The sequence below is a fragment of the Triturus cristatus genome, chromosome 12 (assembly GCF_964204655.1).
Source record: "Triturus cristatus chromosome 12, aTriCri1.1, whole genome shotgun sequence".
NCBI classification, from domain to species: domain Eukaryota; kingdom Metazoa; phylum Chordata; class Amphibia; order Caudata; family Salamandridae; genus Triturus; species Triturus cristatus.
The window spans coordinates 263,241,130-263,266,401 of NC_140595.1; the positions used below are offsets into that span (position 1 = coordinate 263,241,130).

At 51.1% G+C, this 25,272-nt stretch overlaps 1 protein-coding gene across 3 annotated transcripts in view; it reads right to left on the reverse strand.

Moving 5' to 3' along the window:
* Positions 1-25,272, reverse strand: part of LOC146775817 (FH1/FH2 domain-containing protein 1-like) — a 2,636,482-nt gene that overhangs the window by 947,059 nt on the left and 1,664,151 nt on the right. For all 3 annotated transcript variants that reach the window (XM_085639988.1, XM_085639986.1, XM_085639987.1), the window contains one exon: positions 637-819. In XM_085639988.1, coding sequence (XP_085496114.1) covers positions 637-819 — 183 coding nt within the window. The remainder of the gene's footprint in view (positions 1-636; positions 820-25,272) is intronic.

The following is a 25,272-nucleotide window of genomic DNA, read 5'->3' on the forward strand; positions in this document are numbered from 1 at the left end:
TTTTAAAAATATTTAAATTGTGTTCAGTGATCGCTCTAGAAATAGGCAAGAGATCTCTAATAACTGTAAATACAGGAAAATTCTCATAGTGAAGATGTGATTAACCACAAACATGCGCTGCTCCTAGCATCCCTTAATAGCCAAACATGTACTGTTTTGTTTCTATCCTTTGGCCAGTAAAACCCTGTGGTTACAAATGGCTGTGTTTCAGGAAAATCCTAGTTACTTCATGCTAAAACTGGAAGATTCTCAAACACTTTCCCTCTACACATGGGGCTAGAATGTGACCACTGAAAACAGACTACTGTTAACACTGCAGTGACTACCTGACTACCTAACCACCTGACCACCGTGATAACATTCTTCAGTTCTGTGCTTTATTTTACTGCCTGTTTTTGAGACAAAACACAAAAAAATCAATTTTCCATATGAAAAATTGTTAACTGCAATTCTCAAGAAAAAAAAGAGTTCTTAATTTGGATCACGTGGACTTGAAGAGTAAGTATGGTATATTATTAGAAGATATGAATTTTTAACACATAGATTTTCATGTCTAGAAGTATGTTGCAATATTAAAACCCCAATCTCTAATAGGAGTCAGTATGAACAAATGTCCATCTCTTGATCTGTACATACCTTCTCCATATTTTCATAGTCCACTTTAAAGGCCCAGAGTTGAAGGCGCGCTGAGAGACCAGTAATGGAAGACAAAGTCATCAAGAACTGTTCAGCGCTTCCAAGAGGCAAATCAGGATTGGCAAGCTGAGCCTCCTGAATCTTCTGCTTCTCTTCGTCTGTGGGAATCATAGTTTGGATTTTCTGTAGAAAGAAAATATTTTCAAAGCACTGAGGACTAGAATGCAAAAGGAGAGCCAATGTCACCTCTTTGGGGAGGCTAAGCTATTTTGTCACGGGAAAGACACATAATAAATGTCACTGAGCAAGAATGAGATTAAGATATTGAACGTTTTTAAATACTGGCATGAACACAGAAGGGCATCTAAAATGGATCATAACTGGAGTATTACACGATATGTTGACAAAGTACAGAAGTATCAGCAAATCGAATATGTTAGGCTTTAATGTAAAGAATACAAATAGAAGCAAGCACAAATGGTGTTTGTACGTGTTAGCACTCTCTTAAATCTCCCATAGGAAAGCCCGGCTTGACTGTTGCACTACAAGTAACTCATAAGCTGAGAGTTTGTCATGCAATGATACTTCTTGGAACATGTGATGTCTGACTATTCTATGATAACCCAAAGAACTGTTTTAGGATTTGTCAGCATCTGCCATGACCATAAAAAACACAGACCCTTTTATGTAATATTAAAGGAAAGGTACTGATTTATTCATTGAGTGCCATGCTAAGCTTCCTTCAGTTCATGTATTATCTCATCAAGGAGGATAAAGATTTTTAGAGTTGGGAAATGGGAAGATTTCAAACTCATGAAAAGATTCCATAAACTGCAGTACCGCAATCCATTACTAAATACATGAGCTCTTGCTGAGAGCCAATGCTTTCTGCATCTATAATTAGAAAGGGCTATGCCTAAGTAATAAGGGGAAAGAAAGAAGAAAAAGGGAAAAATGGTACTAGAAAGGATAGAGTGTAAACGATATGGTAAAACGCATGTCTAAACATGTTTATATATGTCAAGTAAATATTTATCCAAATATCCTCTTGGAGTAACCACCACTTATTAAAGGTTATGTATTGAAAATAGACTCCTGTCTCAAAGGTTACTCCCGACCTTAAGGCTAAGTTATATTTCTAGCCTTCAAGGGATCATGTTCCCATTTCCAGGTCTCTCTCCAAACAGTTTAATGTCCCAGGTGTTACCCTTTGTATTTCTTTTTCTCAAGCTGGGCAGGCAATCCCTTCACTTGATATAAAGTTCTGTCTCAGCTAAGAATTGGTATTGTTCCTATTCTGCATCCGCCATCCTCCCGCTCCATCCCACAAACTTGCCTGAAACAGAGGTTTACCTATCTTCTGTTTCTTTTGGTTCCCGCACCCTTAGAGTTACCCCCTACAGAACCCTGAGTATTAAGGACCTATTTGTTCAATCAGTCCTAGTTTTATTATGAAACACTCCATGGCTACTGAATACACATTAAAACTACAAATATGTATCCAATAATGTGATTTATAGAGTAGTGAATACATAGGGAAATATGCAAAAGAAATTCACATTTTCTTTTCACACCTTACATCCCAAATCACAAGGCAAATTTCTCTCATAATAATGATGCAAAATCACATCTAAGACAGACGTACAGGCATCTGGACAGAGAGAATCCTCAGGTTTCCAAGGGAGCATCTAAGCTGCAAACAGTTTGTTTGAAGGTCACACACTGACATGAGCTGGTGCTTTCTACTTCTTACTCAATTAAAGCATGACAAAACACAAACATCAACCTTGCTAGTCACAGACTGAGAAACATTGATAAGCTATGAGAGATGGAGTACCTATATGCAATTATGTAAACCAGGTTTCTCCAAAGTTGGCCCTGGAGGGCCAGATCCTTTTCAGATTTTTAAGACAACAACATTTATCTAAATACAAATATGCAAAACAATCTGGCATGCATCCGGCCCTCCAGGACCGACTTTGGAGAACCCTGATGTAAACCATGGGCTTCTTTTGTCACAATTAATAGAGCCAGTGGATTGTGGTTGCTTTCCACCTGGACAGTGCCCTGAAAATTAGCCACTATGACCACCATTAAGGGAGGTAAGTGGCCCAGTCTAGCCACCTCTACTTCTTATGGACCTAGAATAAATTGCAAATAGTTCTGCAATGCCACTGGCTCAAAACAAGGATTGGAGTTGGACTAAGAAATCCTTATTCTGTGAACGTCTGCAGCTTTTTGTTTTTAATTAGTCTGTATTGGCATTTTGAAAGAGCAATATCAATCAGCTAGCCAGAATGAATCACAACTGAATCCCCCTTCCTGAACTCCTTCCTCCCCACCAAAAATAAGCTAGAGATAGGAATATGTTTTGTTGGTTCTGGCTGTCAGTAAAGGTAATCATTCCCACAAACATATGCGTCTGCCATTATATATGCACTCGCTGAAGTGGCAGGGTAGTTCTCCTAGGGTGGCTTTCGTCAGACTTGGGGCGTAAGGGCCTGCAGGCACGTTTCCCAATCAACTATCAATGCAGGCCTGGGGCTGTATTATGGACAGTATTACTGTCAGTGTGCCCCCTGATGGCATCCCTCTGGAGGGGGGGGGGGAAGGGGTCCTATGGACCCCCCAGACATCCCCTTGCAGGAAGGTGCAGTCAATCACTGCAGGTGGGTTAACGCCTGCATGGGGAAACACATGCTTCAAAGCCGCTCCATATTTCACTTGAATGCACTGCCACCCAGGGCAGCACTCGTTTGCTGCTGCCCTGGGGCAGCGCATTCAATATAATACAACACACTCTCCTTGTTGGTGCTAACAAGAAACATGCCCCACAATTTATAAAATGGCCCTTGGTTGTGGTGTTGGCTAGGTGCAAAGACGCGTCAGCCTTAGTGTATGTATATAGATCACAGCATCAACAACTCAAATCAGGAGTGGAGGAGACTCACCAGTTCATGGCTTTTTGTTGCTTGGCAAGGGCCCAGTCTCTGAACTTGGTATCTTATCTGCCCACCTTCGATCTAGTCATGAGGCACAGGAGACAGATTTTGTATTTACACAGGGCACGTCTCCAGGCCCTTTCTGAAAGCTGTGCCGCGAAGTGGGAAACAGCAGCGACGCCGGGAACGACCCTGCCGGGGTGCGGCCTAGGGGGAGAGCGGCCTTGAGTTGGTGCCGTGGCGGCCAGAGAGGCGAGGCCCGTGAGTAATCCGGCTCTCGTGAAGATTGTGAATCAGGGGAGCAGGCCGAGCTGCCTAACAGCTAGTGTCCGGAGCGCAACGGATGACCTGTGAGCATCTCACCCCGAGCAGAAAGCCAGCTGGTCCCAGTCGACGCACAGACAGCAGCAGTGCAGCAGAAGGCCCGCCATCTTGCGGCGAGGCCTAGCAGCAGAGTGACGACCTTGAGGCCGATCGGCAGGCCCACGGAGCTCCGTCCACCCCGCTGCAACCCAGGCAAGTGCTCAGCCCCGGGAAGAAAGTCGCAGTGTGCATTCAACACTGGGAGTGAGTGGTGAAGGGCTGCGGTCCTCACCAGTGGGCCAGGGACGCAATTGAGGTGGGCAGGTCGCCCCACACAACCTGTGATCAGGCCAGGGACTGCATCGGCACCGACTGGGGGAGATTCAGCAGCGGTCCGGCCCAGAGTCCCTGGGGGGTTTGGAGCATTGCAGCACTTTGGGGGTGTGACGGTAGGCGCCGGACTCATAAGAATTGCAGTAACGCACTACACCAAGCACCAGGGGTTGCCTCGTGCCCTCTTGACCGCAGGACCTGCTGCTCCCCAGAACGCTCCGAGTGCCACAGGCCTAGCGTCAGGAAGCTAAGTTGTCACCGGCCATACTGAAGGGGATAGCATCGCATCAGCAGGGGAGTGGCGCCAGCGGCCTTGCACTGGGGACCGAAGGGGGACCTCCTGGAGATGCGTTGTAGTCGGCCAGACAAGACGCATAGACGGCCTGCAAACGGTGGGTCAGCTTAGACTTTACGAGACACAGCAGGGATTGGGCGGAGCCGAATTGGCGCACAGTGCCTCAGAGAGGGGGCCTTGGGAGGATATCGGGGCCCGGGGCCACTGTGTTACACCCTACCTCAACTCACACGGGATCCACCAGCATCCGCTCCAGCTGCACACAGCATGTCCTCTTCCCGAGGACGGAAAGAGAAAACCCTAAAGCACATATTTGCAAAGGCCCAGGGTGGAACACAGGCGGGCGACACTCCCGCGCACACTGAACTAGCTGCACAAATGAGTGGTGACGGTGGAGAGCCCATAACTAAGGCCTTCCTGGAGTCCCTGTTTATGTCATTGCGAGAAGACCTGCAGACACTCAAACGGGACCTCACGGCTGAAATCAAGGATGTCCGAAGGGATTTAGACGGCATAGGCGAGAGGGTCGCTGAGCTGGAGGAGAAAAGCGACAAGAGGGATACGGAGCTGTCGTCTCTTCAACAAGAAGTCGTCCGCATTCACACCCAGCGGGTGGACCTACAGTCCCACCTCGAAGACATGGAGAACCGCTCCCGCCGCCATAATATCTGGATCTGAGGGGTGAAGACCAATGAGGAAGTGGACGACATTTTCAAATATACCAGGGAACTCTTTAACCATGTCCTGGGCAACCCTCTAGACGCAGACCTTAAGCTTGACCGGGCGCACAGAGTGGGACCACCACGCCCTGCCACAGCCCCGCCATCAGACATTTTAGTCTGCGTTCAACACTATCGAACTAAGGAAGAAATTCTACAGAAAGCCCGACAGATGCACCCCCTGACTTTCTGTGGACAGAACCCTGTCCTGTACCAAGATCTGGCGGCCCTTACTCTGCAAAAGAGGAGAATCTTCAGACCCGTCACCTCGTACCTCCGCCAATGCAACATTTCCTATAGCTGGGGTCACCCGTTTTGTTTAATTTGCCAGATGGACAGCAAACTCTTCCTGCTTCTCTCCCTGTCGGAGGCCTGCCGCCTGCTGGGTATCGACCCCCCGTCGGAGGAGAGCGGGGATGATTGCTCTACCCCTCACGTAGAAGACAAGACCAGGCTGGAGAAAACAGGATCGGCGACGCCGGCTTCAGCGGCCAGACACCGCAGAAATCTCCATGGGTAAGAAAGCAGTACTCGAGACTCTGCCCACGGAACTGGCGAAAACGCAACCTGGATGATGCTCATCTGATCCTTCGACCCCTTTTGATCTATCCTTCTTGTTAGTGGGCAGCTGGCGGGAGGGTGGAGGGACGTTCCTGGCCACAATATGTCCCCCATGAAACTTCTAACCCGATCATCTGCGGATGATGGACTTACTTGTGATTCTCCTTATTTCCCTTTCTTCCTTCTGCCCTGTGCAGGAGGGTCTCATCTGGTTATTTGTTTGGGGTGTTATTTTTTAGGGGTTTTGGGGTCCCTTGTCCACCCTTTTTCAATAACAATACTGCTTTGCACAGGAAGAGCCTCCCGGTACTACGACCCGCTCCTTACGAGCAAAGCAACGGATTTCAGATTCCGTACTTGGCCCTAATCATCCCCATCTGAATATATGGCTCCCACCACACTTAAGATACTTACCTTGAATGTGAGGGAGCTTAACAATCCGGTTAAGCGTAAAGTAGTCCTGTCTTGTTTGGAAAACACTAATGCATATATATGCCTCCTGCAAGAAACGCACCTAATTGCCTAATTGAGAAACACGCGAGTTACAGAGGCGGGGGCAGGGGCGCAGCGACAGCAATGGGAGCAGCCCTCATCAAACTTATCCCAGGAGTCCAGCAGGAGCCCCCGCGCCCATCAGTGACTCACCGGGGATCAACTACATGGCCTGCCTGACCCTAAAATGGCAGCCGGAGATTTCTTAATAAGCAGCCTTAACCATGAGAGCTACAGAGGTGGAGGACAGGGCTGTAGCGGCAGCAACGGGGGTGATATCTGCAGGTTAATCACAGGAGACCAGCAAGCATCCCTCGTGCCAGGTCGAGATTCTCAGGGAAGCTACCACGTGGCTTGCCTGACCTCAAAATGGCAGAAGTCTAAACTAGCTGCCTTTCTAGGTGAGCCACAGATGCTGGGGAAAGGGTGCAGCAGCAATGACGGGGCAGCTTTCTTCATGCACAACCAAGGAGATTAGTAGGTATGCTAACTCGGCCTGATCACAGCACCCAAGTGAGTAAAACTAGTGCTCGGCAGTCAAGATGGCACCCAACATATGTTAAGACCACACTTTACATACAGCAGTCTTTTCTACAGCATTTGATGCATTGTGTTAGCGGGATCCCATGAAGCTAACCCAGCGTCCCTTCAAACTGCGGTGTCCTTAATGCCCTGTAGCTGCACCTGAGTCGTAGTCATTGGCCCTGCCTACGCACCATCCCTCTGCATACAAAATATCCCTCTGAGCAAGACAATTCCACTACTTTCACCGCTAGGGAGCCTTTTCCCTTTGACGTCGCCAGTGATCTCTCCCTACGCCCTCTGACCTGGAGGCGAGCTGGAGGACGAGGCGGACGGCGCCTCCCAGCAACACCTAGACTGATGCCTTCTTTGGAACTATGACGATGCCCCACGGGCTGAAACTATAAATATTTGTACTTACCGCTAGGCCTGAGGACATTTGGATGATGCCCGGTGGAGCTGTCCTATGCAGCTGTAGAGGAGTCTGGCTTTGGAACACCCCCTCGGCCGTCACCTATCCAGCCGGACATCGGACATTGTTTTTCACGGTTCTTCACGATTTTATCTGTCTCGCTCTTCTACTGTTTTGAGTACTTCATTCCCCCTGGAGTAATTTCCCACTTCAGGTCTACCTGACTCTGTCTGCTCTCCCCTCTCCTGTTTACCTTTCCCCCACCACCTTCCACTCCCCATAAAACGTGTGTCTTGGATATGCTATGTGCTAATATCTTATATTATTGTGTAAGCTCACGTTTTTCTCCTAAGCATGTACTGGTAACTGTAACTGATATAACTATGTAACAATGTACTGAAACAATGTCCTATCTCATGTACAGCGCTCTGATACCTCCGGGTCTAGCCAGCACTATATAAAACTTTTCAAATAAAATTGTTACCGCCTCAAATCTCACAAGTTCCCGACCCAGCTGTTCTCCTCTGGCCCCACCAAATCAGCAGGTGTCGCTATACTGGTTGCCCAGGGGTTTCAGGGGGAGGTTCTTCACAAGGTGGCTGAAATTAAGGGGCGACTCCTCACCTACCGTTTCACTCTCGGAAGTCTCACATTCACGCTGGGTTCTGTGTACGCCCCAACTGAGGGACAGGAAAGGTTTTTACATACAGTTCTCACTGAAGTGACAGCCACGATGGAACAACGGATCCTATTGGGGGGGTGACTTGAATTTGCTCTTTGATAATGAAGCAGACAGATCATGTCAGTGCACAGGGCAGACAGGGGCACCATCACTGTCAGGGCGTGCGCGCTTGCAAGACTTAGGCCTCAAAGACCTATGGCGCTGCTTCCATTCCCATAGCCGAGAATACTCATACTACTCTAATGCGCACAAAACATACGCCAGATTAGACTATCTGCTGGCCTCGGCACCTCTACATGCGCTAGCGACAGAAGTAGAGATAGAAGTAGCTTCTCTATCTGACCATGCACCAGTAACTGCCACCTTCACTCTCCCGCCCATGCAGCGATCCTTGCGACAATGGGGCCTCCGCGACACTCTCTTACACCGTGCAACAGTAGTAGAACAGATACAGCACTCAATAAAGGACTACTTCTCTCGCAATGATAATAATGACACTTCCCTAGCTACACAATAGGCAGCGCTTAAGGCGGTCATACGCGGGGAAATGATGGCCATCTCAGCGGCAGAAAATGCAGGGCGCAAGCGCAAGAGGGAAGACCTTACCTAAAAAACGAAGGAGCTAGAACAGATGCACCAGCGGACAGGGGCACCACGGGTTTGGCGTCAACTGAAAGCCATGCGACAACAGCTCGCAGCTCTAGACCAAGACAGGGCAGAATATGCAGCTCTAAGGATGCGGCATGCCTATTACACAGGGGGGGATAGATGCGGTCGCCTCCTCGCCCACAAACTGCGAGAGACCCGACAGAGGAAGGGGGTCCAGGAGATTCAATGTGGGGATGATCGGCGAGTTTTGGAGGACTCTGAAATTGCAGAGGCGTTCCGAGACTTTTACGCCGGTCTGTATGGTAGGTCGCCATTGTCCACTGAGGACGGGACTGCTTACCTTGCCACCACTGACCAATCTGCTCTGACTAAAGCCCAGGCTGATCACCTGGACAGAGACATAAGAATAGAAGAGGTAATCGCGGCCATCTCACACCTTAAGCCTGCTAAAGGCCCCTGGGCCGCATGGCTTCTTGGCAGCATTTTACAAAACATTCCGTACACTGGTGGCCCAGATCCTCACTAAGCTTTTTAATTCATTCACTGAACATGGAGCGCTACCCGGTGACATGCTTGCAGCGTCCATAGTGGTTATCCCGATATCCGGAAAGGACAAGACAACTTGCGGAGCTTATCGCCCCTTATCTCCTCTCAACGTTGATATTAAGCTATATACTGGGATACTGGCTGCTCGCCTGGCGCCCCACATGCCGGGTCTGATAGACCCAGATCAGGCAGGTTTCATCCCTCAGCGCCAGACAAGCGATAATACAAAGCGGGCTCTCTACCTTATCGAGAAAGCCTCTCGGACACAGGGGGAATACATGCTACTCACTATCGACGACGAGAAGAACTTCAATAGGGTCCATTGGCCATACCTAGAGCAGGTTCTAGAATGGGTGTGGATGGGGGAGAAGTTTAGAACACGCATCTTTAATTGCTTCCAGTTCCCGACCACCACAGTACGAGTAAATGGCTACACATCCTCCCGGTTCCCCATAGAGAGAGGTACGAGACAGGGGTGCCCCTTGTCACACCTTCTCTTTGCGTTTTATATGGAGCCCTTGGCCTGCCATTTTCGTCACAAACCAGCGATAACGGGGACTACATTTGGGGGTGATCAACATGATTAGTCTATATTCAGATGACGTTCTGATCTCGTAGTCGAACCCAGCTCTCGCATTACCAGCGTGCCTCACAGAATTAGAGACCTTTGCGCAAGCCTCGGGGTTTAAGGTGAATATGGATAAATCGGTTGCGCTCGACCTCTCCCTAACGCCATCCACCCATGCGTACCTCCAGGCACGTCTGTTCCAAACCCTGCCTCTCCGACCCCCAAAGGGGTGGATACAACAAACGCAGTCTGAACTGGCACAATTTATTTGGAATGGTCGTAAGCCACGGATGAAGCAAGCACTGATGGTGCTTCCGCCGGAGGAGGGGGGCCTCGGTGTTCCCGACCTCCAGATATATTTTCAGGCGACGCAACTGTGCCATTTGGTGGAATGGAGTCGACTGAAGTCGGAGAAGCACTGGTTGTTCTAGGATCAAGCAGTAGCTGCCAGACCCTTACAGGGGATCCCCTTCCTCCGGAGGGTACACAGACCGCCCAACCTGTACAAGTCCTATATCTCCCAGGTCACCCTTGAAACATGGGACCGCACCAACTTCAAACATAACTTAACTACCTTCCCTTCGCCGCTTACTCCCCTACTCTACAACCCCGATTTCCAACCAGACATGGATGTGGTTGCCTTTACACAGTGGAGGTCCTCAGGATGCCGCGCCCTAGGCCATCTTTTTGACGTAGACGGGATCATACCATTTCAGCAGCTCAGGACAGATTACGGGTTGCCTGAAAATGGACGGCTCCGATATCTCCAGTTAGGCATTGGGCTTTGCATACCCAGGTTCGGCAGTCTGCCTGCAGACATCTATCCGCTTTTGAGAAATGGCTTACCACCCGCACATCAGATAAAAAACTCATTTCGGATCTGTACAGGATGGTGCTCCTCAGGAACACACACATATACAATGGCGGCCGTGCGAGATGGGAAAGAGACCTGGGCAGGACATTTAGCCATAAGGAATGGGAGGGGGTGTATTATAGAGCCCGCAATTCAGCATACCACATGGGACTGACTGAAACCCTTACTAAACTGGCTACTTATTGGTATTACACCTCGAGCGCCTACACTCAATGGATCCCACTCAAGGAGCGGAATGCTTGCGGGGATGCGGGAACCGGGGTACCCTGGTACACCTATTGTGGGAATGCGAACATCACCAGGCATATTGGGCTCAAGTACTTGATGAATTGGACAAGCACCTAGACACACAAATTCCGTGCTTTCCCGCATACATCCTGCTGAGCCTTCCAAGCCCTTTGACCTACCCACTTAAATCCCGCAGAGGCCGCTTGATCGCAATAGCGCTGGGTTCGGCAGTGCAAAACATTCTGACACATTGGCGCACTTCCCAGATCCCTACCTTCCCAGGTTGGCTATATCGCCTCTGGCATGTCCCGGGAATGGAGAAGTTGACTTAAACAATAGCGGGGAAAGGATCCATGTTCAATGATCTATGGAAACCATTTTTGTCCCTTTCCTCTGAATTTAGGGAAATCACCTGTCCCAGGTATCTTTGCCTCCTGCGGCTCTCTGATCCGCAATTGACAGGGTCATGATACCCCGGCTTATGTGGCGGAATCAGGCAATGTTTCTATCTGTTTCTTTGGTGGACAAGGGAAGGGGTGGGGGGTGGTGGAGGGGGGGTTAACATAAGTTTCCTTTTCCAGTCATGTTTTGTTTGATCTCATTGCAATGTGTTCTTTACACGCACTGACCTCCTTGCTATGGCGTACATTAGTCGTGTGCCTACGGCTATGATACTGCCCTGGAAACGCCGAACATGCTGCAAATTTACAAAAAAAAGATTTAAACCATAAAATGGAATCTTTTCAGTCAGAAAACGCATTTTGGCTGGCAATTTTAATGTAAAGATGGAAAATACAATAGATGGATCTAGAACTGCAATGGAGTAGGACCAAAGTTTCTATTCTTCCGTGAGTGACAATTATTTGAAACATTATTTCTTCTTAATTTCCAGATGCCTTCCTTCACTTACAAAACATGTAGAGAAAGGAAATATTTAATATGTAACTCAAACTTTAAAGATTAGAAAATTTTAAAAACTGGACTTTCGCATCATCTCTCTTAAAGGACCCATAAATGCTAAACGCTATACAAAAAGATAACAGGGAGTTCTGGAGTCTTAACAAAAACTCTGTGACAGACGTTTCAATGGAATAGGCTTCCAGAAAGCAAAACTGAGAATTGTTCGAAACTACTCAAGAAAATGTATGCAAAAGTCTCAAGATAAGAGAAACTTGGTTAAGCTTACTAAGCTGAAATTGATCTCATAATAAAAAAATAAAATTCGCAATGAAATGTAAAAAAAATACAGGCGAGGAGAAAAGACAAGCTAATTCTTAGCTACCAGGTTAAGAAAAAAGGAAAATAATCTAGTGTAATAGACTAGTATTAAAAAAATTGGGTTTGGGGGCGTGGCCAGGCGCCGAACGGAATGGCCGCCTGATTCCAGAGCCATCCGCCATCAATTCGAGCTGTGGGGCTGGCCAGTGAATGTCCCCCGGCTCCCCCAAGGCCCAGTGATCCAGCGGAGCGCTTTTGCGGACCCCGAGGACCCTCGGACGGCTCGACGCGGCTGCCGCGACTGACGGCGGCGGCCGAGTGTCTCGCTCCGAAGCTGCGGTGCCGCCTCTGTGCTACCTGAGGCCCCGGCTTTGGCCTGACGCGCGCGGCGTGCGGAGGGGCGCCGCCGAGGACGGCGGTGTTCCCCTGCGGAGCCGAGGGGCCGTAGGTCTCCAGCTGCCTGCCATCGTTGGCTGAAGGCCCCCACAGCCTCTGGGGGCCGGACAGAGCGGAGTGCGGCGGCAGGGGCCCTGCTTTTCCGGCGCTGCGACAGGAGGCCCCGTGAGCCCGGAGGTGGGCCGGCTGCCTTCCGGACTGCCTCAGCTGGGGCGAGGACAGGAGACCAGCCGGGGCTGCTGCTGTGGTGTGACCTGTGTGGCCCGCCGGCTTGAGCCCTTGTTTCACGGCCGTTGGTGTGGCCTGGGCGAATCATAACCGGCGGCGGGAGGCGACTGAGGTTCCGGACCATACAGCGGACGCGCAAGGTTCGTTTTGGGGCCCCCCCCCCGCCCTGAACTTCGATCAAGGGAGGGCCGGCGGTGCCAGGGTTGCGCCCGACTACACATGGGCGGCCGGAGCTGTCGCGGCCCCCCGCGGGCGCTTCCGAGCGAGGGAGGAAGAGGGGACGCTGTCCCCAGAGATACCGGCGGCACCATGCGGCCTAAAGGAGGAGCCGCGACCCAGTCAAACAAACTTGACAACTACACGGTGGCCAAATCGGCGGCGCAGCCTGGAGGGACGGCGAAGGAGGCGGCTGGCCAGGCGGAACCCTCCCTGACGTCCATAATGGCCGCAATTCAAACCCTGGGCACCAACCTGGAGACGAAAATGGATAAGATAACAATAGAAGTTAACTTGCTCCGGGCTGACTTGGGGACCACCACCGACCGCTCAAAAACCAATGCAGCTGACATCGCGACCCTGCAGGAATCCGAGAAGCGGCTCGCCGGGAGGGTCAACGAACTCATGCACCAACAGAGGCTGATGGCCTCGCGGCTCGATGAGCAGGAAGGCCAGGCCCGGAGAAGTAACATCCGTGTGGTAGGTGTGGCGGAGGGACTTGAGGGGGACTGTGTGGAGCTCTTTATTGAGGATTTGATCCTTCAACACCTCCAACCCAAGAGACTGTCTAAGCTGTTTACGGTCGAGCGGGCGCACAGGGCCCCGATCCCGAAACCTAAACCGGGGGCCTTCCCGCGAACAATCATTGCCAAAATACTGAACTATCGAGACCGCGATGCAATTCTCCAGGCTGCTAGACAACACGGTGATTTGAAGTACGAGGGCGCCACGGTTCGCTTCTTCCCGGACTTCACGCTCCAGGTTCAGCAGGAGAGGCGCTCCTTTCAGGGGGTGAAGGCGGCGAAACCGCGGGATTCGGTACATGATGTTCTTTCCCGCCAAATTGAAGGTCATAGCCGGTGGCAAATCCCATTTCTTCACATCGCCTGCGGCGGTGCAGGAGTGGCTGGACTCAGAGGATACGTCGGGGGACCTACGGCGAGATGGGGCACAGTGGAGAAGCGCGGGGAACTCCTCCCCGGGGTCAGCGACGGGGCGAGTGGACAGGGGAGAGCAGAGCCAGCGATCTTGGCGGTCAAGATCAAACAGTCCCCGTTGGGACACACCAAGAGACGACGAAGTGAGATGAGCCACGGACGCTCGGCAGAGAAGCCATCGGACAGTAATGTATTAAAGTTGTTAACTGTGAGACTGGCTTGCTCCATGAGGTGCTTAGACTGTATGCCCGCGGTTGCTGAGCCGGGCTCCTAATGTAGCAAAGGTATCGTGGGCCTGGGGGCTGCGTTAACTGGGCACCACGGGCGGGCGGTCAGGATGGGGCTAGCCCACGAACTTCCCACGTAGAGTTCCTCGGTGGGCTCTCACCGGGGTAGGGTTGGGCGACAGGCGCTCTGCTAATTGGGGCGGTGGGTAGTTTTGAGCCCACGGAGCAGGGGGCAGGGAGGGGGGGGGGTCTGTTGGGCAAGGGGTGGCAGGGATGTTGGGGGTTGTTGAGGTTGGGGGGGGAGGGTGAGAGTGGTTAGGTCCCGTACGACGGGTGTTGTGGGCACTTGCGGGGTGGAGATCGGGGAGGGGCGGGGAGTTGGGGTTTATTTATGGTCACACAAACTAGGTCACCAATGCATCAGCCGGCACATTGGGGTGGTGGGACGAGGCACCCTGCGTAGCAAGGGCAATGGATAGCCGCTGGGAGAAGAGTCTAAAAGTCCTAAGCTGGAATGTCAACGGGTTGGGGGACAGGCTTAAGCGCACTATAGTCCTGCAATTCCTCAAACGGCACCAGCCGGACGTGGTGCTGCTGCAAGAGACTCACTTGATGGGTAATGTCTGTCAGGCCCTCAACAGGTATGGCTTCACGCTGGCGGCGCACTCTGGTTTTACGTCTGGTTCCCGGGGAGTGGGGATCCTCCTGCGGCGCGCACTGCCCTTCCATATAGACCTTATCAAAACTGATCCGCAGGGCCGCTTCGCGGCAATCTCTGGACGGTGGGAGGGACGTACACTTACCCTGCTTTCTATATACATCCCACCTGGCCTCCAGGCCCGGGCCTTCGCGGACCTGGGTGCGCTGCTCCTTTCCCTTCCCGGGGGTAAGTTGCTGCTGGGTGGGGACTTTAACGCCGTGGTGTCAGGAACCCGAGATAGGCAGCCTCCCCGCGACCTCCCTCGAGGGCAGGGGTGGTTGGCGGAATTTATTGACAACTTCGGACTCACAGACGTTTGGCGACTGCTCCACCCTACAGACACCCACTTTACCTTCTTCTCGGGGTCGCATCACTCATTCTCAAGATTAGATTATATCCTTACCCTCCTGCACCCTGATATGATGATCCGTGAGACAGAGCTCCTGCCTAGGGGTATCTCCGACCACTCACTTGTCCGTACACACATTGTATTTGGTACTCACCGGGAGGGAAGTATAGTGCCCGTGAACGCTTGGCAATTGAAACATGAGGACACCAGGAAACATGTGTCCGCCTCAATCTCCCAGTACTTTGAAGACAATTTGGGCTCCGTAGACTCCCCCGTCACCCTATGGGAGGCATTTAAATCCGTGATTAGAGGGGAGGCGCTCTCGGTCATAGCGGCCAGGCGTCGGGAGCGGCGCCTGCAGGTTACTACGATTGAGGCGGAATTGGAGGTTCTGGAAGGGGAGGCGACTGAGGGTGGGGACCGTGAAGCTAGGCACAAATTGCAGTTGAAGGCGGCGGAATATAGGGCTCTGGTTACCCAGGAGGCTCAGACAGTGGCTCAACACAAGCTACGCACGATATATGACCAGGGCGATAAAGCCGGGAAATTGATAGCCTGGCTGGAGAGAAAACAACAAGCCAGTAGGGTGGTGCCTGAAATACGCACCGAGTCTGGGAATGTAGTGACAGAACCCCGTGAAATAGTTGGCCAATTCGCGAGACACTTCCAGCGGGTCTATTGGAGTGAGTCGGACCGTCCGGAGGAGGACTCCAGGGTCCTCTTAACTGATATTCGCTTGCCCTCCCTCTCTGACGAAGATCGTGAAGCTATTGATAGCCCGATCACCGAGGCCGAACTGCAGCGTGCAATAGGGGAACTTCGCCCTGGAAAGGCTCTCGGACCCAACGGCCTCCCGATAGAGCTCTACAAGCTCCGTCCAGACGTCACTAGCAAATATTTGAAACTCATGTTCGATCGAAGCAAGGAGGAGGGGGTCCTGCCCCGCGACCAGCGCATCGCGACTATAGTGGCACTCCCTAAAGAAGGGAGACCCAGGGACTCCTGTGCCTCCTACCGACCAATCTCGCTCCTCAACGCGGAGCCCAAAATACTGGCAAAGACGCTTGCCAACAGGCTCAAGACAGTGCTTCCTTCGTTGGTCCATCCGGACCAATCAGGCTTCATGCCCCATCGTAACACGGCCCTTAACATCAGACGGTTGCACGGCGTTCTGGGGCAGCGCCACAGACTGCAGGAAGACGCAGTGGTGGTCTCCCTAGACGCCACAATGGCCTTCGACACCTTAGAGTGGCCATACATGTTCGCAGTCCTGCATAAATTCGGATTTGGACCTCACTTCATAGCCTGGGTGCGTCTCTTGTACACCGAACCCCTAGCGCAGGTACTGATTAACAACAAATTGTCCGAGGTGTTCCCGCTTGCAAGAGGGACTAGGCAGGGCTGCCCCCTCTCTCCTCTTCTCTTTGCCCTCTCCCTTGAGCCGCTCGCGGCCTGGATAAGGCAGGACGTAGATCTCAGGGGTATAGCGTGGACGGAGGGGTGGGAAGACAGAATATCCCTCTACGCCGACGACATTCTCTTATACCTTTGCAGGCCGCGCAGGTCACTCATTGTGGCACTCGACATATTTGCGAGTTTCGGGCGTAACTCTGGCTTCCGGATCAATTGGGCCAAATCACATCTCTACGTCTTGCGGGGCGACCCCCCGAGGCTCCCTGACGCGTGCCCTCTCAGGGTGGCGGAAGACGGTTTCCGGTACCTGGGAATATTCATCACGACTGACAAGGCCCTGTTGTACGAGCGCAACCTCAAGCCACCGCTGGTTCGGTTGCAAAGGGAGGCCAAGGCCTGGCAGCGCCTGCCACTGTCTTTGTTGGGCCGGGCAGCCTTGTTCAAGATGCTGGGGTTGCCACGGTTCCTTTATGCGCTACAAAACTATCCCGACTTAGTCCCCAACACCTACTTTGCGGCGATAGAGGCAGCGCTGCGGGACCTCCTATGGGCGGGGTCGCCCCGAATCTCGTTGACTAAACTCACATTGGGGTGGTACGACGGCGGTATAGCCCTCCCCGACATTCGGAAATATTACTGGGCGGCCCATCTCACAGCGATCAATCACGGGACATACGGCGACGGGAACGACCCAGCGTTCGGTATGGATAGATGGCTGCTTCCCGGCGGGAACTATGAGAGAGCCCTCTACTCCAAACGCGGTACACATAACCTCACGGGTCCTACCCTTCATTCGGTACAAGTCTGGCGCATGGCCCAGAGGAAGCTCGGATGGGCGGGAGTCCTAACGCTAGCCACGCCACTCTGGGCGTCTGAAAAACTGGGCAATCTTGGACGCACGAAGGGCTTCCGCAACTGGGACTTGATCGGCATCTCCCAAATCAGAGACATCTGGGGCCCCACGGGGATCCGCACGTTCGCCCAACTGCAGGACACATATGAGCTGGCACACACTGAATACTTTAGGTACCTGCAGGTGCGGCACTCCTTACAGGCCAATATTCCACCGGAAACTAAGCCACCGCCAGCCTCCCCGTTGGAAGATAGGTTACTGGATGGGTATCTCCCAGAACACGCCATCTCCCTCACATACAAAAAACTAATTAACAACCCCCCTGATCTGCTGCTGCCCCTTAGAGACAAGTGGGTCGCTGACGGGCTTGAGATCGACGACGAGGAATGGCTCTATGCGTTAGCCTCCCCTAGGGAGGTCGCGATATCTGCCCGGCTGCGCCTGATCCAACTCAAGCTTTTACACAGAATCTATTTCTCCTGTACTAGGTTGCACAAAATGGGTAGGGCAGACACAGTTCTTTGTAGGAGGGGCTGTGGGGGTACGGGTACCTTCTTCCACGTGTTGTGGGACTGCCCTCAGATTCAACGATATTGGAGAAGGGTGGTAAAGTGTATGGAGGAGGTATGGGAGGTGGAAATTCGCCCGGAGGCCAAGAGGTGTCTCCTTAACATATGGGAGCCAACGGACCTGCCACCGAAGGGAAGGCTCTGGGTGACGCTTGGTCAAATGGTGGCAAAAAGGAACATTGCCAGACTCTGGGGAAGCCCTACTCCACCAAAACTCTCGGACTGGCACGGTGACATGGACTGGTGCATGCTGCGAGAAAAGACTGTATATATGGCAAGAGGGTGCCCCAGGAAGTGGGGGGAAGTATGGTCCAAATGGAATGACTTTAGGGGTGGCATTTGCGAGCCGCCTGCCGTCGAGCAGGATGACGCAGGGGCTATATAGGACTCACATGATTTTGTTGCTCCAGGGGCTGAAAGCGGGTGCCGCGGTCACCCATGGGTACGGAGTGTTTATGCGGTTCGAGTGGTGACCGGTTTTGGGGGGAGGGGGGGGGGGGGTTGATTGATCGTTAGGCGCAGGCGCCAGTTGGGGTTCTCCGCTTGTTTATGGTTGTGCACAGAGAAAATGAGGCCTGCATTATCCTTCTCTAACTGTGATACGAATGCACCTGCTAGCGCCGCCGTACCCACGGGTTGATGGCAAGGGGCTGTGTTAGATAAGACAAAGTGCATGTATGCAATTATGCAGCCGGCCCGAGGGGTTGTAGGCCAAAGCTGTGTATTGGTAAACATAACAATAAAGGTCTTTATAAAAAAAAAAAAAAAAAAAAAAATTGGGTTTTATGGGAAGCTAAACGGTTCTGCTAAAAGTATATACCAGTGTTCCTGAAAAAACGCACAACCCACTGTGTCACATATCCCAAAACCCAACCTCATGTAATAAATATTTTCACTGCAACTGTAACATAAAACAGTAATGTAATAGGTGGGGAATTATCAAAACGCAATTCTCAAAGTAAGAATCTTATTTTTAAGAATGTGTTTATTTAAAAAAGTATCAAATAAGAAGACTCCACATCATGATTATACAATAATTTGATTCTCTACAATTCTTTTTTTATCAAAATATAAAAGCTGCAATGGAATTATGAACAATTTTTCATGCGTACGTGGTGAACCATAATTGTTGCTTAGCAAATAATTTCAGCCAAATCAATTAAATGTAATTTCCACATATTGAAGATTTAAAAAAAACAAAAAACAACAGATAATTGACGATGCCTGTTTCACCACTTCTTCAGGGCTGTATTTGCAAATTCACATAGGGAGAGAATGAAAAAGACAAAAACAAAAAAGGATTATGCACATCAGAATTTATTAAAAAGGTAAATATCTGCACATTTAATACACAGCAGCCAAGTGATAGAACAAACACAAATTATTAATATGCAAAAATCTTTAAAATAGTGAAACCAACCATAATAATCGGGGGGCGTGGTTTAACCGCGCTGCAAGATGGCCGCTTGCTAAGTGCGCTCTGCTGGCTGAGACACAATCCTGACAAAATTCCGCACAAATGGGAGGGCCATCGCGGCTTGTAAATTGCCCCTGGGCTCTGCCTAGGTGGCTACGCTTCGAGAGAGCTAGCCGCTGTGGCTGCAAACCGCCTCTGCAGTTTTCAGGGAGCCCTGTATGTTGGCGGCCTAATCGGAGTCACGGGAGCTACTTACCTGTTGTGCGCCGGCCGGGCTGATGGAGGCTTGTGGAATCCTGTAGCCTGGTCCTCTGTGTGATATCGAGGTGTTGGCGGGGCTGGTTCTGTCCTTCTGGGTGCACTTGGGCTGGAGCTCCAGAGTCGCGGGCTGGCCGAGCCGCCATTGCTGCACCAGGCGCTATCCTGTGCGTGGACCAGGAGACTCTGCCGGAGGTCCTGCGGCGCAGCGGTGCTTCACCCGTATTGCGAAGTGAGCATGATACTCCTCCTGGGCCTCGCCGGACGCTGGCGGTTTCTGTGATGTGAGACTGGGGAACCGCTGTGCAAAGGGCGAGCCGCCATCTTTGAACCAGGTAACCTGGGGCTCGGGAGGGCCTGACAGCGGACCTGCGGTGAAGCGGGGTCTCCCCGGAGCCGGTCCCCCTCGTCGACTCTGCGCTCTGCTGGGCCCCTCTGGAGTACGGTGAAGGCTACCCCTGTGTGCCATGTGGTGGCGGGCCTGGCCAGGCAGACACGAGGCCCAGTGGATCTGCCCCTAGTGGGGTGGTTGTCTGTGCCATCCGCTGTGAGCAATGTGGTGAGGGTGTTCATGGGCCAGCACATTTGGTGGTAACGATAACACCAGATGGCAAGTGTGGATGCACCCCAGAGGGCATTGTATGGCCCACGATTTACAAGCGCTCAACAGCCCCCCCCAAAAAAGGGGTACCAGCGTCATCACAGACTGACTGCTGCTTTATGTGTGCCAGTGCAGTGGGAGCGGGCAACTGTTGAGGTGTGGAAAACTGGAGCTGCCATAATTCACCCGCACAGCATTTCAGCGCATCTCACAGGCCTACCGCCATGGGCAAGCAGGACGCTAAACAGCCGAAGCGAACATTCGATAATAGAAGGATCACCAGATTAATAGAGTCAGACCCGGAGGGAGGCTCTGAACGCACGCCAGAGTCGCAGGCAGAGGATCGGGGGGAGGACCTACGTACATTAATGTTAGAGATGCGGTCAAGCCTCCGCACCATAGACACGAAGCTGGATGTGATCATTTCTCAGCTCGACGCAGTCAAAAAACAGGTGGGAACTCACAAGACGTGGCTGGATGTGCTCAAAAATCGCAACTCAGACTTTCACAAGTTTCAGGTTGAAACTAAAGAGCAGCTCCTGCACATGGACAAAGTACTGGGGCTGATCAGGGCAAAGAATGAGGACTTGGAAGCCCGGTCCCGCCGAAACAACCTGAGGATCACGGGGATTCCGGAGACGACTGCCCTATCTAAAACTGAGGTTTACATAGCTGATCTGTTGGGTGAACTCTTTGACCCTGATCTATCTGCGGTGTTCGCGGTCGAGCGAGCCCACCGTGCCCAGGGCCCCAAACCTCCAGTCGGAGCTACACCTAGGCCTATCCTGGCTTGGATCTTGAACTACCAGTACCGCAACCTTATCCTGAGACTAGCAAGGGAGCGAGGGACTATAACCCATAGAGGAAATACAATCTCATTTTACCCTGATTTAACTCCGGCGGTGCAGGCGGCACGCTGGGAGTTCCTGCCTGCAAAGCGTATTCTGTAACAAACTAAGATCCCCTACTCTCTGCTGTATCCCACCAAGCTTAAGGTGACGCATGAGGGCACGGCACAGTTTTTCACAGACGCCAAATCCGCATTGAAATTTCCTAAACATGTTGGGGGTAAGAAGCATGCACACAGCTCACACGCCGGGGACACATCTGTTGATAGAGTGAGTGAAAATGATTAATTGGGGTTCTGCAATTGTGCGATTTTGTCTGGTCTGGGCCTGGCTGGGATACATGTAGGTTTCAATGTTGGGGCCGGGCAGTGTCCTTGTGCAGCGGTCGCAGCGGGCGGTTTATATACAACCCATGAATTATAGATTTGGCCCTCTGCCTTATTCTTGGCCACCCTGCTTTCGGTAGGGGTAAAAAAGATCCTTCCATTTCTTCCCAAGAGTGTAGGCAAGACTTTAGTAAGTGCCCTAGTCCTGTCTGCATTGGACTACTGCAATGGCCTGTTTATCAATGCTCAAACCAGGGTCATTAAGAAAATGCAGACAGTACAGAACGCAGCGGCCAGACTCCTCTTGGGCATCCCTAAGTTTGAACCCATAACTGATACCTTGAGAAGCCTCCATTGGCTCCCTATCAGGAACAGAATCAAATTTAAAACATTATGTATAGTTTACAAATCGCTACACTCGCAAGCCCCTCAATTCCTGAAAGATCAGCTTATTCCGTATTGTCCTCCTCGACCACTTCGTTCAGCCACACTGAACGATATAGTGATACCTCGGACCAGATTAGTCAACTGGGGAGACCGACGTTTCCTGGTGGCCGCCCCGAAACTTTGGAACACACTGCCACAATCCATTAGATCTAGCCCAAATCTCCTGTTATTTAGAAAAATGCTGAAAACATGGTTGTTTAACCTCTAAGAGCTAGAAGCCAAGCAAAGGAGAGTTCACATAGTACAGCGCCGAGACGCCTGCGGGCATTTGTTCGCGCTTTATGAAATGTTAAAAAATAAATAAATAAATAAATATACGCTGGCGACACCGCACCCCCCAGGGAGAGCTCCCGGCTGTTGTTGTGCTCTAAACGGGGAACAACTCGTTGTTGACAATGTTGAAGGGGGAGGGTTTAACACAACCTGTTTGGGGGGTTGGAGGGGGTGGGGGGAGGAGAGCAGAATTTAATGGTATGTTCTTAGCCAGTTTATTGCTACATAGCCAAGAAAACCATACATGGGAACCACGGTCTACATCCATATTGTCTTCAGATTGCAACAGGGATAGGCAACATGACAAACATGTCAAAACCTTGCACTGAATGGCCAATGGGAGGAATCACATCAAGCAACAACAGCTTTGGTATGTCGAGTCTAAGTTTTTTAACCTGGAACATACGCGGTCTGAACAACCACAGAAAGAACAAATTAGTTCACTCCTACTTACTAAGGTATCACATTGACGTGTCCCTATTACAAGATACGCAATTGAACAGCACAACCTCCTCTAGGCTAAAGCGATGGGGACATATTTACTCTTCCATATATTCAAATTACTTTCGAGGGGTGGCGGTGCTCATGAGGCAGGGACTGGACTGTAAGGAGTGCGAATCTCACCTCGATTCCGAAGGCAGATATATCATACTACTTGGTGACCTGGTGGGGTCCGGGCAGCAATAGCGGCAGTTTACAGGCCTAATGCGGACACCCCTGCTTTTTTTCAAAACATATGGGCCAAAATAAGAGCAAGAGAATGCGACACTATCATCTGGGGAAGGGACTTTAATGGGATACTTGATGACACAATGGACAGGAAGGGGCAGTCCCGCATTAACTGCTGAGATATCCGACGGTAATTTGACTGACATATGGCGTTACCGCCATCAACACGTTAAGGAAGGCACATGTATTTCTGAGTATCACAGGGCCTGGTCAAGGTTAGATTATTTGTTGGTATCACGGGATGTGGCGACATGGACATGCAAAATTTCTCACCTCCCCAGATCTTTGTCTGACCACGCTCCCAGCCTCCTATGCCTAACTATGCCAAATTCGCCTAGCAAAATGTTCAGCTGGCGGCTACCCCCTAATAATAATATAATAATAAACATTTGTAAAGCGTGAACAATTGCCCGTAAGCGTCTCTAGGCGCTGAGGGGCCGTCGGGAAGATTAAGCAAGCTATTGCCCAGAGTCACATGGAGCTGGGCCGGTGCCGGTGATCCAACCGTAATCCCCAGATTCCGGAGGCAGTCATCCTGGCCGTGGCGCCACACCTCCTCCCCTAATGCCCTATTGGATGAGGTTTTTAAAGAGGAAATAAGGGGGGACAAAGTAGATTATTTTAATCTAAATGAAAGCTCGGTCTCAACCCAGGCCTCTTAATGGGAGGCCTTTAAGGTGGTTATAAGGGGTAAATGTATAGCATGTCAAACCGGGGTAGTGAAGGCAATCAGGGGCACACTTGCATCCCAAGAGAAACGCATCAAGGAGCTCAAAACACATTTTTACACCACTGACGACCCTACCCTTATAGCGCAATTAAAAGAAAAATTGCTGGAGTTTGAGGAGGAGGCCCAGCGAGAGGTGACGTTTCTGGGTAAGCACACACAAGCTAGAAGGTACGGGGAGGGGGACAGGCCAGGGAGAACCCTTGCAACAATGCTTCGCGCCCCTCGCTCCACTGCATATGTTACTTAGATCCGGGGAGATAGTCCACACGTGATTAGAGGCCCACAAGAAATCTTGGACAAATTTACACAGTTTTACACCAAACTGTATATGGCCACAGATGGCTCAGTACAGGAGGGCCTTCGGCCCTTCCTGGATTCCCTGGAGCTGCTTTGGTTAGGACGGGGGCACATGGAATACTTGGACGTCCCCTTCTCTGTAGAGGATGCCACCCAGGTAATTAAGGGTCTCCCACTGGAGAAGGCACCGGGATCCGATGACTTAACCACCGCATTCTACAAAGCATACGCACCTAATAGCTTTATATGAAGAGGCCCAGACCACAGGTATTTTACCGCCCTCAATGCGCGAGGCCATCATTATTACCCCGCTGAAGCCAGGGAAACCCAATGCCGAAATCATCTCTTACAGACCACTCTCACTAATAAATGTGGATGCTAAAATATTGGCAATGCTGGTCGCTAACCGGCTACAGCCTTTGCTCCTATTGATAGCCCTCCCAAACCAATCGGGGTTCATCCCCGGGAGCTCCAGGTCACACAATCTGCGGACCTTCTTTACTGTAGTACATTACCTGCACCCTGATACGCAAACAAAAGCGTTTGATACGGTAGAGTGGATATATCTATTCACAGTCATGGAAAGGATGGGATTTAGCCTCCTTTTCCTGAGTCTCATACGATTACTTTACATGAAGCCATCAGCAAGGATCCGAGTGAATGGCATGCTGTCGGGCCCATTCGACATATCGAGGGGTATGAGACAGGGGTGCCCACTTTCCCCCCTGCTCTTTGCGATAGCGATGGAGCCACTGGCGGCACAAATTAGGCAACACCACTCTGCCAGGGGCCTGGGATTCAGTACAAGGGGCCTCCTGATCTCGTTATACACAAACAAAATCACCCTATACATCAATGACCCAGCGGCGAACACCACCCCTATCCTCCGTGAACTAATTACATTTGAAGGCCTATCCGATATTTCAATAAACTGGGCTAAGTCAACTATATTTCCCTTAACGGAAGCTACTACACCATTCCCCATTGATTATCCACTCAAATGGGCCAATGGCCCAGTGAAATAACTTGGCATCTGGCTTAGCAGGAACATGCATGAAATCTAGAACATGAATTACGGGCATACTGTCTCGTGGCTAGAGGAGAAAGTTAATGCGTGGGCTGGCCTCCCCCTATCCCTGGCTGGGAGAATCGCAGTAGAGAAAATGGTGGTTCTGCCAAACGTGTTGTATTTATTCGTAAATATTCCGATTCCTCTCACACAAGCTTTCTTTAATTCAATTCGCTCGTTACTAATAACTATGATTTGGGCGGCTCGACAGGCACGGATCTCATGGGAACTCTTAACCCTACCTTTGTCCCAGGGCGGCTCGGGAGCCCCGGACATCAAATTGTATACATTCTGCACACAGGCCCAGTTCCTGCACTTTTGGGTACATCCCACCCCTTTCCAACCACACACAGCTGTGGAGATGGATGTTGCAGCGCCAGTTCCCCTCCAGGTGGCCATATATCAGGCATACAGACGGCCACAAGATGGCATCGACACGGTCGAAACC